Below are 15,292 nucleotides of genomic sequence, written 5' to 3'. Positions count from 1 at the left end.
CCGCTCCTGTACACCTTGTCGATTTGTCGCCAGTGCAGACATTAGACTTCTTTCTCGGCCTCTAAAATGGTACCAATAGCCTGCTCAACATGTCGGGAATTCAGCCCCTCCTCTTCGTATCGCGCTAGTTGTCGTGCGGTAGCTATTGCGTTTCTGATCTGTCGCCCATCCAGCCGTAATCCCGTATGGAATTTTAGCCATTCTCTTATATCCCATATGTCAATTTCGTCTTCTCCTTCTTTGAGCAGGTTCAGTAAGTTGTCCCATATTTCCAATCTAACGTCTCCTGCAACCTCTGGGTAGTGGATCGTTGATTGTATGCGTGATCGCACTGCTTCGTCGATGGTATCGAGACGACTCGTTGCAAGAATCATGATTCCGTCATGGTATTCTAGCATGTGTGAAATCGCCGAGACCAAAGCATCGCGTTCGAGATCCATTCTCGAGAATCGCTGAAGCAAGACGTCAGCATCATCAAGAAGAATGATGCAGTTCCAAGCAGTTGCTAGGCAAAGCACTGCCTTGAGTCCTTTCTCTACCGTATCCGGCTTGGTTCCGATATCGCTGTACGTCACTCGGTACAGTGGTCTTTGGGTAAGCTCTGCAAGACTTTCTGCAGTAAATGTCTTCCCAGTCCCCGGCCCCCCTTGCAGCAGAATGGAAACTCCATTGCCTTTTCCCTCTGTCAAGTCGGACTTGGTACCTGGCCTTCTTTTTGTGTGAGTAGTGACCAGTGCCTTGATCATCTCCTTCTTGCCACGTCTAAGTACGAGATTTTGGAAGAGATCGGTATTCCATAGCGGAGCTTGGATGTAACGCACACTCAAGTCATCTAATACTCAACGTCAGCCGGAGTCTCTGACGTTATCGGGGGAAAACTCGCGCCAAGCCTTGTCGTGGAAGCTGAAAGCCTTTATCTTCGCTGGTAGAGAAGAGCAAATATGCCATTGGGTGGTTCATTGTTCTGCTTCAAGTCGATGTCGAGATAGATGTGATTCGAGGATTCGACATTCGACGGGTGTAGTCTGTAGTATGTATTCACATCTACCATGTAACGTAATCGCATCTGCCAAAATCAGTATAGCCGTTGATGGTAGGACTAAAGCCGGCCTACATCGTGTAGCTCAGCTCCCTCCGATGCTGGATGGTAGCTAATACAACGCTTCGTTCGACAGGACCAGAACACGCGTCCGCGCAGTGGCAGCGCCTCTGCAAGCCCCGATTCATCCAACCTGAGAGGGTAACACCCCAGCTCAGAGATTTTGACTGTGTTCGTGTTGGATGGCCAAAGAAGTGCTATCTCCTGTATTCGACGATAAAACTTCCCGTCGAAAGCCCAAGACCAGGACGTCAACAGTAGATAGTCTGCATCGACAACCGAACATGATATACAAACTGAGGCTGAGTGGTCGCCGTCGGAGAGCGTGATCACAACATCGCCTGTACGATACAAATCGCTCCAGAGTGACTTTTTAATCAATCCTTTCTCAACGGTCTTATTAGCTTCCTTGTTGGCGGTAGTAGTCTTTTGAGGCGAGTGATTTTGAACAAGAGGTAATTTGTCATTGGTAAACGGGGGATTGGTCAAGCGGGCAGAATCCGGCGTCGGGTCAATCTGTTGAGTCGGTGACTTGACGGGACTGTTTGGTCGTGGGCTGGAGACATCGCGACGAGCAGATAAAAACTGCTTCTCACTCGTATGCATTTGGTCAATGACAGTGACAACGTTTGAGAGTGAGAGGGCACAGCGCGGCATAATGACTCTCCTGCTAGATGCGCTGGGGAGATCTTTTAGGTGAACTCGGCAGCACGGCGCCACATAGGTATGGGAGAGAGAAGGATCGGGTGTCTCGGCAAGCATTCTCGCCGCCATGGTGCTAGCTGTCGGTCTACTTGCTGGTCTAGTGGCAATCTGTCAACAGTAAGCACGGGGTATGAACTCCTGCAATATGTGATAGAACATACCATATCCTGAGCCCATGCAAGAGGTAAATTGTCAGCAGAGCAGCTGTCTTCGTCTTTGAGCTCGAGAAGCCAGGTTTTCATAGCTTCGGGGTTTTCATAAATCCCGTACAACCCTCCTCCATTGTGCTCCAGCATCTCTGAAAGTGAGCATCCTCTTATAACGGTGATCATGTCGCAGAATACCCGGCCCATTGACCATATGTCTGACGCATCGTTGCGTGATTGCCAACTGATTACCTCAGGTGCACAGTACCCAATTGTTCGTTGGAACGGTTTCCCGTGGGTAGTGGCCTCTCCGATTTCAGACCAGTCAAGAGATATCCCAAAATCGCAAAGGTAAATCCGGTCACGGTCCAGCAATATGTTGTCGGGTTTGATGTCTTTGTGCCGCACTTGTCGCTCTTCGTGTAGATAAACCAAGGCCGATATCAAACACCCAAAAGATTGACGCAAGATGGAAAGCTCTGCCACCGAGAGCGGGCGGTTGAGCATAGATTTGAGAGATTCATCGGCTACAGGATGTAGGACAAGAGCGAATGTGTCCATATCAGTGTAGCTTGTAACGAGCCGAATAATGTGTCGGTGGTTCAGACGTCGTAGTATATCCAGTTCTTGGACAAAGAGCCGGAGACGATCTTGTTGAAATCGTATGATGCCGCGAGGAGCACGTTTGCACGCAAATATCTTACCTGATACTTTGTGTTTCACACGAAACACTCTTGCAGACGCACCATCGTTGATGTGCTCCATGTCCAAGAGATGTTCCTCGCCAGACTGTAGGTGCCGATGTACTTGCGATGTTTCCAGCAGCACTACGTTGCTCATGTAGATGGGATCTGAAAGCACAAATTGTTGTACACGAAGAAAGTCCGCAATTTTGATCTTAACACCGAATCTGACGAGTGTCGGTTCGTCAATGGGTAGCCAGAAGTCGGTGATGTTTGCGCGTTGCAATTGGTCGAGAACTGTCTGGTCACATTGCAGCATGTGCAACAATGTGTACAGACGAGGGCTTTGCGCCCATGATCCATAAGATTCGTGCAAGCAAAGAACTTTTTGAACAGATAGAAGTTCGGCTTCTGACATTTGCCAAATATTATCGAACGGTGGCCGTGGGATCAGCTGATCAAGAGCTGCCGCGGTCTCTTCGCGCGTAAATTTCATCATATCTGTAGGTTAGATGGTGCTGGCATCGTTTGTCAGAGAAGAGGACGGGGTGAAAAGCTTCGAATGAGACAAGAATCGTGTTGGTTTGATAATCGGTGGGAACAACGCTTGCACAGGCTGGTCGTGAAAGTGGCTTGTCAGATACGTCACGCTTGCACTTCGCCCCTCCTCGTCTCTACCGTTTCGCGCCTGCCGCCTGGAAGCTCGAGGCTACAAGCGAGCCAAATTCTGCATGTTGCAGTCGCGACTTGGAATGCACTGGTAGCATGCTGAGCATCGATCGGTCCATTCGCCCGCAGGCTTCGCACTACCGAACATCTCATCTCACCATACGCTCTTCTCTCCCCGCGCCATCCTCAGCCTTGCCCACGCGAGCCGTCTCCCCCGCCCATTCAACCCAATAAGCAGCGCATTAGACGAGGCTGCAAAGCCGCGACGCTGAACGGGTGCTTGTTTCGCCGATGATGGAGCACTCCAAGTAGCATCGTATCGTTGCGAGGCCGCGTGGCAATTCGTGACTGCAGTGTTTTGCTCCTCGTTGTGGTCGCGCTCACACTGTCTGGACGTCTGCTGGTACTTTCTCGCGCCCTCTCTTCCTTGTTTGCCCTATTGTCAGAGTTCAGTATGCACGTGCAAGCTCTGCAGTGCAACACGCAAGACTTCAGACGCAAATTTCAAATTGCAAGATCCAATAGCATACTTAACGCACCCTGCGCCTTTCTGCATCATCAGCCCGGTCGTTAGGGACCTCCACTTCGTACTCTTCTTCCTCGATCTTGTGGTATTTGTCAACCTCGACGGCTTCATCCCTTGCACGCGCTGCGTCCAGCATGAATCTGACCGTCCCGTTCTGACCTCTCACGCCGATTGCACTAGCTGGCGGCTGGCCGGGAGAGATCGTTCCTGGGGTATCAGGGGTGTTGGGACTTATTGTGTCGATGCCGTTTCGTGGTTGAGGTTTTGAGCCATTTGTGGCTGTCTTTGGGGTGGAAGAGGCAGTGGGTGAGGCAGACGCTTCGGAGGCGTAGGGAGTGTAGCGAGGTAGTGAGAGGCGCGAAGCTTCAGTGTTGAGGGTGATACGAATGTTTATAAATGTTTCGAGGGGGTAGAGGGGGCCGATTGAAGTCGAAGAGCGGTGGTGCGTGTAGAGATCGAGGAGGTCAAGAAGTGTTTCTAGCGTGTGTTAGCTTGTGCGCCCTTTAAACATCGCACAAATACTAGAGATGCGGGATTAGAGACGTACCCATGACCTCCCCTCTGCTTGTAGCCCACTTTGCGTACCTGCACGCGCCTCTGTCCACCAGCGCCTCTGCATCCCTTTCGTGCAATCGTGCCGCCAGCTCTAAGCACGCAATCGCCAGCGTCGGCGTGCTCTGTTTGAGCGGCGCAAACGTCCTGTACAGATCCACGCTCAAATTCCAGGCCGTCTTCGCTTCGTTGTGCTGATCGAACTTGACCGCTCGTGCAAGCTTGACCATGAGTTTCTGCGGATATCTGTTGCGGAAGTCAAAGCTGGCGCTCTCCAACATGAGTCTCTCTAGGCCGATGATTTGCTTGGAGTGGTTTTCGAACCGTGGATCGTCGCTGCTCAGCGCCTCTCCAGGCCCGACCTTTAGATTCCAACTCGCGCATAGAATCTCCCTGCTCTTCTTGAGCGTGTCCTCAATCTTGCAGGCCGTGAACAATGCTGCCGCGCTCGCATCCGCCCAGTTGTACTCGTTGTCCCCGTGCAGCAGCCTAAACTTGTGATAGTAGATGACCGCCGTGTTGAATGTGCGGATTGGCAGCGATAACGCTCGGCGTACCGCGTCGATCCACGTCACGCCTTGCAGGCGCACGGCATCTTCCTTGGCGTCGGTCATGGAGAGGGAGGTGAGACATGTTTGGATGCGCGACTGGAGGATGTAGGGTTTGGCGATCTCAATATATGAAGGGTGGGGTCCGACGCGTGAAGACTCGTGTTCTGAGGGAGTGGCGGAGGGCGCCATATCGGAGGATGCAGCGCTGGTCGTGTTGTAGTGCCAGTGACTGTATATGTCTGGTGGGCGCTGCGAGTAAGGCCCCAGGTGGGGAAGTCGTCTAGTCGGTGAGTCTCCTATGGTTCAAAGACTAGTATCGATGAAGTCGCAGGACTATTTCCTATAATCTCTGCGCCGTGAAAATCATATATTAAGCGTGGAGCGAAGAAGAAGCAGGTGGTGACGAAGGGTAGTCGCGTCCAAAAGTTTAGGTCATAGCTCCCAGATCTATGCTTGGCATGTCTCAGTTGCACATGACAATCTTCAGCCAGTCAGATCAAGAACCAAGACAGCACGCCACGCAGTAAGACCTAGGGATGCTTGGTTGAACGTTGAACATTTGCTTGATATCATCTACTGCTCCTACCATTACCTCCTCGCCCCCTAGTCTCTCTCGCCCCCGCGTGCAGTACGCGTGATCATGTCCCTATACCAGAACCCTAAAATCATCTCAAGCCCCCCCACCTTTTGACAGGTGACAGGGTGTACAATCATTACATCTAAAAGGGGCAAAGACGAGAAAAGACGTTCGCCTTGCCCCAAAGAACCAAGAATAAGGTGCGCCGAATGCAAATGCAGAGAATCGCTAAAAGTTGCGCATGACGAGCTAAAGCTGTGTGTTTATGCCGCTGTTCGCTCCTTGAAGGTAAGAAGGCAGTCGTCCTGGTTCGTGTTAGTATACGGTCCTGCGTCTAAAAGCAACGTAACGAGGCTTACCATAGGGAAGATGGTGGCGAACACCTTGATCTCCTCGCTCAGATCGGTAACCTTGTGGTTCCAGTCAAGCATCATACTAGCCTTGCCGATCATGAGCATCAGGTTGGCCTGCGCGTATGTCTGGCCCAAGCAGTAATGTGGCCCGGTACCGAACACGAGCCAGTTCTTGGTCTGCTGATCCGCAGTACCGGTGATCCAGCGCTCGGGCTCGTACGAGTCGGGGTTAGGGTAAGCCTCTTCGTCATGCAGGGCCATGTAGGTGGTCGGGATGACCATGGAGCCCTTGGGAACGGTATATTCAGGAGTGAGGGGGAAGTCCTTCTTGGCGAGGTAGGGAACCATGATTACGGGAGGGCGGTAGCGAAGGACCTCCTTGACGACTGCACGGGTCCAGGGCAGCTTCTCAAGCGCGTCGAGCGAGATCTCGGCGTGGATGTCGCCGTTGCGGGCGTCAATGTTCTCTTGGCGGACCTTGTCGAGGTACTCGGGACGGTCGGCCATGATTTGGAACAGCCAGGTGGCGGCGGAGGAGGTGGCGTCCTGGGAGGCGAAGAGGAAGGTGAAAAGAGTCATGGAGATTTCAAGGTCGGTGAACCAGCGGATGAGCATGGAGGGCTTCTCGACCTTCTCGCCCTTCTCGACGGCCTTGCGGTAATTCTCCGACTCGATCATGTTGGCGACCCAGAAGTCGAGGATGCACTCCTTCTTACCACCGGCGGCCATGCGGACCTTTGCCTTGGCAGCACACTTGGAGAACTCGTCCAGGACCATGTCGGCGCACTTCTTGCCGTACCAGCTCTTGGTGAAGGGCAGGATGATGGGGAAGTTGACGAGCTCGAGGGCAGCGGTGATGAGGTAGTAGTCGTCGGCAATCTTCTTGACGGCCTCCTCGGAGCAGTAGTGGCCGACAAAGGTCCTGCAGCTGATGGCGGTGATCAAGAGGCGGAACTCCTGCATGAAGGGGATGTGCTCGCCCTTGTGCTGGACCTGGGAGAGCTCGATGAAGCGCTTGTAGTACTCGTTGTAGATTTCCTCCTGGCCGGGGAGGTACTGCTCGAGCGCCTGGCGGGTGAAGAGGCCGTTGAGGCCCTTGCGGTAGTCGACGTGGGCCTTGCCGTCGAGGAAGACCCAGTTCTCCGGGCGCAGGAGCTTGTAGGCGGCATCGACGACGCAGGGCTTGGCGAACGCGGGCGAGTTGAAGATCTTGCGGGCCATTTCGCGCGTCGAGGCGATGACGACGAACCTGTTGAGACACGGTTAGCATGCGCGCGCAGAGAGCACACGAGCAATGGTGAGAACGAAGACGAAGACGAAAACGAAAACGAGAGCGGGAGCGGGAGCAGGAGGCGTACTTGTGGAAGACGGAGACGCAGCTCAGCGCGCCAGACGACCATTTCTCGTGGTACTTTGTGAAGCTGGGGTTGACCGAGTCGAGGAATGGGCCCATGAACGGCGTCTTCAGGGCAGGTCCCACGATGGAGCCCTTCTGCCAGATGTACATGACTGCAGCGCCGTCAGAAGGCTGTCTTTCACTTTTCCTTTTTTGTCTTCTCTTTTTTGTTTTTTTTACTATGGCCACTTACACTGATCGTAGAGAACAGCGCCCACCAGCAGCGCGAGCGCCGCCTTCCAGAAAGTGAGGCCATTGAAGACGGTGGAGAGCAGACCGGCCGTGTCGAACTGGGTGATGATGTGGGCGACTTTTGCATCAGCCGTGGGCGAGACGAAACTCGCGTTGAGCGCCATGTCGTCGGGTGACAATCGCAAGAGTGCGCAGAAGGAGGCAGAGGCGTCAAGGACCAGGACAAAGTGTTGTCTGCACAGTTGCCGCGGGCCCCCTCCAGTCTTTAATTGCCCGCTTGGCGCCACCCTTGACCCTTCATCGTTGCTCCTTTTGCAGCCCTGTCGTCGACACTATGCCTAGTCCTGCCTAGTCGCCGAAGTCTGCTTCTCGGCCTCCCGGCTCTCGGCCTTCCCGCTAGCATGCTTGCACCGGACGTGCATGATGCGTGTCCAGCACGACTGTCGAAGCAGCCGCCGTGAAGATTCCCATGCTGTGGATCTCACCATGCCTAAATCTCAAACAAGAGTCTTGACGTGAGCGACGGCGACCGGACCGAATCCACGATCAACGGTCGCGGCAACAACTCTCCCCGGTGTTCGCCTTTTTTTCAGGCACCACATGCTGGTGATTGGCTGCAGCCATGTACGCTGACTGATGGTAAATTGCGCCCTGACCGTGTCACTCCAGCGCATCACATCTTCTCCACAAATAGGATCGACTCGCAACATGATCATGCCGTGACCCAGACGTTGCCCTCGGAGTACACCAGCTTGTACGGCTTGCGTGCTCGTACCGCGCTCTCTCTCATTGGCGCATCCACAAAACCTATACGCGGAGAACGAGTACGCGCCTCGTACGATGAAATACGGACAATGAATTAGTCCTTAGAAATACACTTTTGTCTACGCGTATCTTCTCTAGATCTAGGCTTGTGCGTATGCCCCAACAATGCAGTTTAAGCTCCGTAAATCCTATCGGACTCTATGCTTGTTCAAGAACCCAGCCCAATCCGCCCTCTCGCCCCGTACGTCGACACCAACCACCCCGTCGCCCTCACTCCACCCTTCCCACCTTTCTAACCCGTACAAATGTCTCATGGTTGGCCGTCCATGCGGACAGCTCCACGGCTTGTCCATACTGCCCATGTGTCTTACAATGCCCTCCATCTGCCCAGTCTGCAGCGTCTTGCCAATCATGACTGAACTCCTGCATGCGCGACTCGCCAGCAGCTTTCTCACTTTGCTTGGCCTGGGAATATACGCTGACGTTGACGTCGAGGACGACGGTGGGTTGTCAATGACTAGGGCGAGAAGCTCTTCGAGATCGGTAGGAGTAAACGTCACTTCCTTGGACATTGGCAGGCTGGTAAGTTTAGCGCGGCGCTCCTCGTTCGACGTATCCATTTCAACAATGAACCCGTTGGCAGTCAGGGAATGTTCGTTGGCCAGAATGATCTCTTCCTCAACCGCTGTCAGTTCAAGAGGATGCGGGTGTACGAGCCGCTGGGAGACGAGCACAGTACTGCCGGAGAGACGTTCGAAGTTGTACTTCTCATCTGAGGCGTGCTGATCGATGATGAAGAGGTCTGAGGTCGGCGATGTGGAGGTAGGAGGTCGAACTGCGATGATGAAGCCCAGATTGAACTGGCCGATGACCTGCATCTCGTTGAAGTCCGCCTTGCTCACCGTAAGACTCAATCGCTCTTCCGGGTCCTCTTTGTTTAGTTGCGTGCTCGTGGGTAGTGCGGCTGCTGCGCCTGTATCTGCTCCTGCAATGACAAAGCCTGCCTGGATATTGCGAAGATGCCGCGCTATCGATGTGACATCCGTCTCGACAACGCGTTCAAGATGAATAGTCGAGTGTTTGTTGTGAGACACTTTGAACAGCTTGTTCGCCCGCTTAAGGTTCATCTCTGTTGGGCGAGCAGCTGCCTCTTCGGCCTCAGCAATTAGCCGCACGATTCTCGCCTCTTCGCGAGCTTTCTTCTCCTCTTCATCGATGTACTCTCCATCAAAACCCTCTGCTTCATGAGCATCAGGCATAGCTACGTCGCTATCGAGCGGCTGCTCCACCGCGGTTTCAGGAGGTGGTGGCGCACTTGAAGACTCCATCAGGTCATCGGTCCGAGGCTCTTCAAAAGCTTTTGATACCGCTCGCATCTGCCGCGTGGGCGTATGCAATGTCATTGGCATGCTGCTGTTCTGATCTTCATCCTCTTCTTCGTCACTACCCTGAGTCTGTGTACCAGGCGCTGCAAAGCCTCGAAGGCTTTTCGTGAACAGTGACACTTTCGGGTTTTGGCTCAAGGGTGTACCGGTCAAGGAAAATTTAGGTGTATGAATCCTTGCTCGTTTAGCAGATCTTGACTGACTGCCACTTCCAATAGTGGTTGTTGTCGTAAAGTCTCCCACGGTGACTGTCGCTTGCTGGATAGGTGTTCGCATGGGACGCATACGATCGAAGGCGTTTTGTATACTGCTTTGCGGAAACGCTTTCTGAGGTGTTTGCTTGACGGTTGGAATAGGCTCCTCGTCGTTCGTAGTGTCTGCCGGGGTGGGGCCTGGCGATCTAGGTGATCGCTCACGCTCAACTTGTCGCGCATGTATAGCCGCAATACGAGCATTGAAGTCCTGCACATCTCTGGGAGGTGGCCCCAACCCAATTCGACACGGTGATCCCGGCTGCTCGGGTTCGAACAATGGTGATTGAGATCGCTGACGAGGCTCATTCGCCGTGCGGTCTGCTTCCTGTGACAGACTTCGCCGCCTCCCTGTAGGATGACCCTCTATCGCCTTACTGTTATCTGGCGAACTGCTTGGGTGGCGCCTGGACGGCCGTCTGACCACTCGATCTCGGGCATCCCGTTCTGCAAAGCTCTCGATCAAACTTGCCTTGACAAAACCTGGAAAAGCACCATTCGGCGCCTCAGCATTTGTACGCACGCTCTCTCTATTTCGGTTCTCAGAATGTGCCTCGACTGCAACGTCAACATCACCGCGGTCATCTGCTGCAACCGATAGTGTGCTACCTCGAGACTGCATGGATGGTGGTTTGAAGGTAGACTGCTGCTTCCCGAGCAGCTGCGCCTGGGGCACGCTTTGATCGTGACCAGCAAACAACTCGGCCAAAGATTCCTTCAAGCTCTCTAGTAAGGTCATCTGATCGTGCAGCATAATTGTCCGCTTATCCGGGCTGACGTTGACATCGTATGCTTCGGTGTCAAGTTGTATGTCGGCGAAGATGAAGGGTGACTGTGTTGTGTTGTACGACTTGTACACTTCGTTGAAAGCTTTGGCTACTTGAGGTAGGTTGCAGGGCCGTGAGTTGACAAAGAACATCTGGCGGTCTGGCGTCTGGCGTCCCTCGCCAACAACAGGCCGCGAAATGTGGCCGACAATCCTGACTTTCCGTGACCCCAAGTCTTCTTGTGTACTCCGGTTTCTAGCGCTCTGTGTAGGGCCTGGTCGATCAGAGGGCTCCATGCTGAAGTCAAGATCGAGAGGGATAAGAGCTGCAACCGTCTTTGCTCCGTACACATTCGAGATGTTCACTCTTGTGCTGGGGTTGGCATTGGTGGAAAAGGCGATGGTCTTCTTCCCCTTGGACATTAGGTTGGTCACAGAGAACTTGACGCCTACGCTGATACATGCATATGCATTCAGCAATGCCAGCACCTTGTTGTACTCCCGTTTGATGTTCTTCTCCAGCTCCTTTCGCCGCACAGGCAGGTTGTAGAAGAGCGTCTCCACTACGACTGTCGTGCCCTGCTTGGCCGCCACTATTGATGTCCCTTTGAGCTTCCCAGACTGGTCGAAATCAAGTCTGGTGCCTCTTGGGCCGTCGGTTGCTCGGGCCGTGACGATGTGGAACTTGGAGAGCGCACATAACGAAGACAGCGCTTCACCGCGGAAGCCAAAGGTCTGAAGGGATGTGAGGTCGTCGTAGGTGGAGAGCTTGGACGTGTAGTGCTTGAGGGCTATCGTGTCGTAGTCGGCCGGTGCGATGCCGGCGCCATTATCTTGTACCTCGATGGCATCGAGACCGTTGTTCTTGAAGCGGACCTCTGCATCGCCAGTCAGCCTTCACGGAGCGATCAGTCATCAGCATTGACGGCAAGAATGCGTACCGATCGAGGTGGCGCCTGCATCGATGCTGTTCTCGACGAGTTCTTTGCAGACCGACTGCAGGTCGACAATGACCTGCCCGGACTGGATCTGGTGGACGGAGCGCCCCTCAATGGGCTTGATTGTGGCCATGTCAGCCCATTGTGTGCGTGTACAGAAAGACACAATGACCTCACGCGCAGTCGCGCCTGTGACGCGTTGTGGGGTGGCCAATCAGACATCTGCGCTAGCCATTTCCTTTTCGATGGCCAGCCGCTACCCTACACCTGCACAGCACTCCTCGACAACAGGACGACTGATCAAGATGGCTGGACTTTATGTGGTTGACCAAAGCAACTCAGACGCTTTGCAGGCCAGTCTACCAAATCGAAAAGAGCAGCAAGTGCAGTTCACCATCAAAAATGAGCTCACCTAACGTTTATCCAAGGACCAGTGCAGCTGGTGAGGACAAGAAAGCGGCCTTCCTTAGTCTCATGTCCAGTGCCAGGTCAGACTGCTTAAGTCTCAGTGCTTTGATGTACAAGAAGCTCCCCCGAGAAATTCGAGATGTAATATACTGCTACATCTGCCTTGAAGATCGGCAGATACCAATTGGACCGTACTATCACTTCCGGAAATACGATCTACTCGAACGAGACGTCGAGCGAACACTCGAGGCAGATCAGATCAAACCTTCTTCCGACGAGCAGCATGCAGAGACATGGCTTTTCTCGCACGTAGATGCTCAAACTATCCTGCCAGATGGGCGCATACGGACCGATCACGACGTCTACCCACAAGACGACTTTCTCATGCCCGAGAATCACATATTCAACCCTGATTACATGGGCGAAAATGTCGCGCTTGAGACGCTACAAGTGTACTACAAGAGCAACAGCTTTTCTGTCTGCAATGTCGAAGGCGGTTTGGACAGCCTATGCACTTCCATAAAGCTGAGCTCCAAAGAAATGGCCGTCGACTGCGTTCCGATCGATTACATTTCCGATCTACAGATACGTGTCAAATGCGAGCACTTCGATGTACAAAGATCATCTCCTAGCGATATCCTGCGGTCTCGGCTTGAAGGTTTCGCTGAAGAGGAGCGGCTCCTGCGACGCACAGTGGAGTCTCTTGCAAGATTTCGATCCAAGGTTCGAACATCGACCCCGCGCGAGCTAAACGTCGAGATCGTCCTTATGTCAGACCTGAAAAGTGGATCGGAATGGGATAGCGTATATTTGCAGGCTCGCATCATCAATATGCTGCAAGCCATGCGTACCTGTATCTACGAACTGATGCATGAACGCGAGTACACCACTATCCGAGTAACACATCAAGATGACGGACTCATGGCGTTTCCCAAAACCTACACCGGCCTGTTCCAGCTCACCAAAGAGCAATGGAACTACGTAAGTACTCTGGCAGAACCTCTCATCTCTAGTCTATCTCATTACTGACCAATAACAGGAAAAATGCAAACAGCGCCCCAATCATGACTGGACCCAGGACTTTTGGATACTTCCCATCGAGGGCGATGAACTGTCTGAAGACGATTTCAGACGCCTTGGTGGATACTACATCAATTGCAAGGATTCGTTTCTCGCAGAGCGATGGGGAACCAGCAACGTGCTACACGATACTAACAGCAAATCACCAGTTGTCGAGGGCTTTGCATGGCCCATCGGGTGCCCCTACAACGCAGCAGCCGCCTATGTGCTGTGCGAAAGGCTGTAATAGGAGGGTTGAAAGAATTTTGCGTTCATGGAGCAGACCTCGATTGTGAATAGCAAACGGTTCGGACTTGATAGAACACTGAGAAGCTGGCGCAGCCATCCTGTCCTGCTTTCATACACAGCATTTATACTCGAACTAACAGACACCACAATCGACGATCATCGGTCCTTTGACCAGATGTTAAGTTCCACGTCAGAAATATAGCGCTAGTAACGAATTTTTATTTCGTCAAAGAAAAAGGTGGCAGAGGGTGGTTGTGAGTTGTGAGTTGTATTCCAAGTCATAACTAAGGCGCAAATGCCCATGCAGCGACCACGAAACCTTAACACGCTCTAGCGTGTGGTAGAAAAGGCTACACACTTGTGTGTTATGCATCAATTCAGTCTAGCAGGAGTTATTTAAGACTGCCTTCGTAGCATGTCATGAGCAGCATATCCTTTGCATTGCTGAAGAGCCACACGATACTCCAGAATCCGAGAAATAATAGATACAAGATTGAAGAGGCATCACTCAACAAGATGACAGAAGATTACAGTTTGGCATGCATACAGAAACGTTTAAACTAAACAACTAGTTCTAGGGTTCATCGTTTAGACTTGAGATGTGTAGCCGGGTCGAGTAATCCCTTGTATAGGATGCACGTAAATCCCCTTTAACCGTCATGGTGACAATCAACTTGGTCGGTGGGATTTGATAAAGACAGAGGGAGCAGGCAATAGAGCGACTAATCCAGTTGCTGCTCGGTGATAATTATAGTGTTTTTGTAGGGCACTACTCTCAAGTTGCAATCTTTACCTGATCTCGTGGTTGTTGCAGTTGCAAGGAAGGAATGAAAACACCGAGCATTAGATCTACAACGTGCCATTGTGTTTTGGTGCACGACATTGTGTCTATCGTGCAGTGTTGTTAAGTGTGGAGAACTCGGCGTCGTGGGGTTGAACCAAGAGGTAAACAGAACTCCAATGCAGCCATTGACGGTGCTGCGCAGGACAGGTCGACGTCTGAGCCTATGAAGATGAAGGCGCGAGAGACGCATAGACCCCCTGCCACGACGAGAAGTGATAAGATTGTTGGCGAGGCGATGTCGGGAAGAGTTGGAAGCAGAGCAGAAGCCGTCACGTGGGAGGATGCCCCGTTTACGGCCTTAGCGCCCATAGCTTTGCCTTGGCGAAAAAGCCAACATCGCAGCGACGCAGCTTCCTCCCTCACCCTCCATCCACCTCTCATCACCCAATTCATCTCCACCTAACGACCAACACCATCACCATGGTTGCCATCGCTCGTTCCTTCGGCGCTGCCCGCGTGGCCAGCCGCAGCCTCACCACCGCTGGTACGTCGTCAACCTGACAGCAAGCGCCTGCATCCGCAGCAATTGCATCAAAAGCCATCAATTGAAGCCATTGAGCTCCATCAAACAGCCATTGACTTTTATCCTGCAGCCCGCCCCCAGAACAGCCTCGTTGCTGCCCGCTCCGCTTTCCGCAACAACGCTGCCCGCAACGTCATCCAGAAGCGTGGCATCGTCGCCGAGTCCACCGCTGCCGCCATGGTCGCTGCCGCTAAGATCCAGGGTGCTGGTCTTGCTACCATTGGTCTTGCCGGTGCTGGTGTCGGTATCGGCACGGTTTTCGGTGGCCTCATCCAGGGTGTTGCCCGCAACCCTTCCCTCAGGGGTCAGCTCTTCCAGTACGCCGTTCTCGGTTTCGCCTTCGCTGAGGCTACTGGTCTCTTCGCCCTCATGATGTCCTTCTTGCTCCTCTACGTCGCATAGATATGTGCGTCAGAGTGGGCTTTGTTGACATTGGGTCAACGGTCTGGGTCGCTGGATGGAAATTTTTGTGGATGGGTGTGTGCATAGGGACGACCTCCTTTCTACCTCTAGTGGCCGGTCAGATTGTGTAAAACATGTACTTTAGACGAGCAATCTGAAGAGCAAGCTACCACTGAACCTTTTCTCCCCATTGACCGAGGCTATGCGAAAGCTCCAGCAGGGGCAGTGACGCGTGTGGAGAGCTAATACCCGA

The 15,292-nt window shown here is 53.0% G+C and overlaps 7 protein-coding genes across 7 annotated transcripts, besides 1 other annotated feature; 2 read left to right on the top strand and 5 right to left on the bottom strand.

Annotated features, from left to right (window-relative positions):
* Positions 1-41: 41 nt before the first annotated feature.
* EKO05_0000973 (uncharacterized protein) lies at positions 42-746 on the bottom strand (the record flags this gene model as incomplete). Its single annotated transcript, XM_059635541.1, has 1 exon — positions 42-746. One exon carries the CDS (start codon positions 744-746, stop codon positions 42-44), a length of 705 nt encoding a protein of 234 aa, XP_059491524.1.
* A 167-nt stretch (positions 747-913) lies between these two features.
* On the bottom strand, positions 914-3,132 carry EKO05_0000972 (uncharacterized protein; the record flags this gene model as incomplete). The annotated part of the gene is made up of 3 exons (XM_059635540.1): positions 914-1,066; positions 1,115-1,912; positions 1,966-3,132. The coding sequence occupies 3 exons, from the start codon at positions 3,130-3,132 to the stop codon at positions 914-916; spliced, it is 2,118 nt and encodes a 705-aa protein (XP_059491523.1).
* A 700-nt stretch (positions 3,133-3,832) lies between these two features.
* EKO05_0000971 (Beta-glucosidase) lies at positions 3,833-5,120 on the bottom strand (the record flags this gene model as incomplete). The annotated part of the gene is made up of 2 exons (XM_038936982.2): positions 3,833-4,305; positions 4,376-5,120. The coding sequence occupies 2 exons, from the start codon at positions 5,118-5,120 to the stop codon at positions 3,833-3,835; spliced, it is 1,218 nt and encodes a 405-aa protein (XP_038803513.2).
* Positions 5,121-5,771: 651 nt separating this feature from the next.
* EKO05_0000970 (Sterol 22-desaturase) lies at positions 5,772-7,613 on the bottom strand (the record flags this gene model as incomplete). The annotated part of the gene is made up of 4 exons (XM_038936390.1): positions 5,772-5,813; positions 5,868-7,110; positions 7,220-7,370; positions 7,451-7,613. 4 exons carry the CDS (start codon positions 7,611-7,613, stop codon positions 5,772-5,774), a joined length of 1,599 nt encoding a protein of 532 aa, XP_038803512.1.
* Positions 7,161-7,192: a tandem repeat.
* A 789-nt stretch (positions 7,614-8,402) lies between the features above and the next one.
* On the bottom strand, positions 8,403-11,687 carry EKO05_0000969 (ATP-binding mismatch repair protein; the record flags this gene model as incomplete). Its single annotated transcript, XM_038936832.1, has 2 exons — positions 8,403-11,494; positions 11,558-11,687. 2 exons carry the CDS (start codon positions 11,685-11,687, stop codon positions 8,403-8,405), a joined length of 3,222 nt encoding a protein of 1,073 aa, XP_038803511.1.
* A 185-nt stretch (positions 11,688-11,872) lies between these two features.
* On the top strand, positions 11,873-13,268 carry EKO05_0000968 (uncharacterized protein; the record flags this gene model as incomplete). Its single annotated transcript, XM_038936783.2, has 2 exons — positions 11,873-12,943; positions 13,002-13,268. The coding sequence occupies 2 exons, from the start codon at positions 11,873-11,875 to the stop codon at positions 13,266-13,268; spliced, it is 1,338 nt and encodes a 445-aa protein (XP_038803510.2).
* Positions 13,269-14,534: 1,266 nt separating this feature from the next.
* Positions 14,535-15,039, top strand: EKO05_0000967 (NADH:ubiquinone reductase (H(+)-translocating); the record flags this gene model as incomplete). The annotated part of the gene is made up of 2 exons (XM_059635539.1): positions 14,535-14,598; positions 14,708-15,039. 2 exons carry the CDS (start codon positions 14,535-14,537, stop codon positions 15,037-15,039), a joined length of 396 nt encoding a protein of 131 aa, XP_059491522.1.
* Between the last annotated feature and the right edge of the window lie 253 nt (positions 15,040-15,292).

The sequence above is a fragment of the Ascochyta rabiei genome, chromosome 1 (assembly GCF_004011695.2).
Source record: "Ascochyta rabiei chromosome 1, complete sequence".
NCBI lineage: Eukaryota > Fungi > Ascomycota > Dothideomycetes > Pleosporales > Didymellaceae > Ascochyta > Ascochyta rabiei.
Note: the sequence above shows the minus strand (reverse complement) of the source record. Positions and strands in the feature narration are given on the sequence as shown.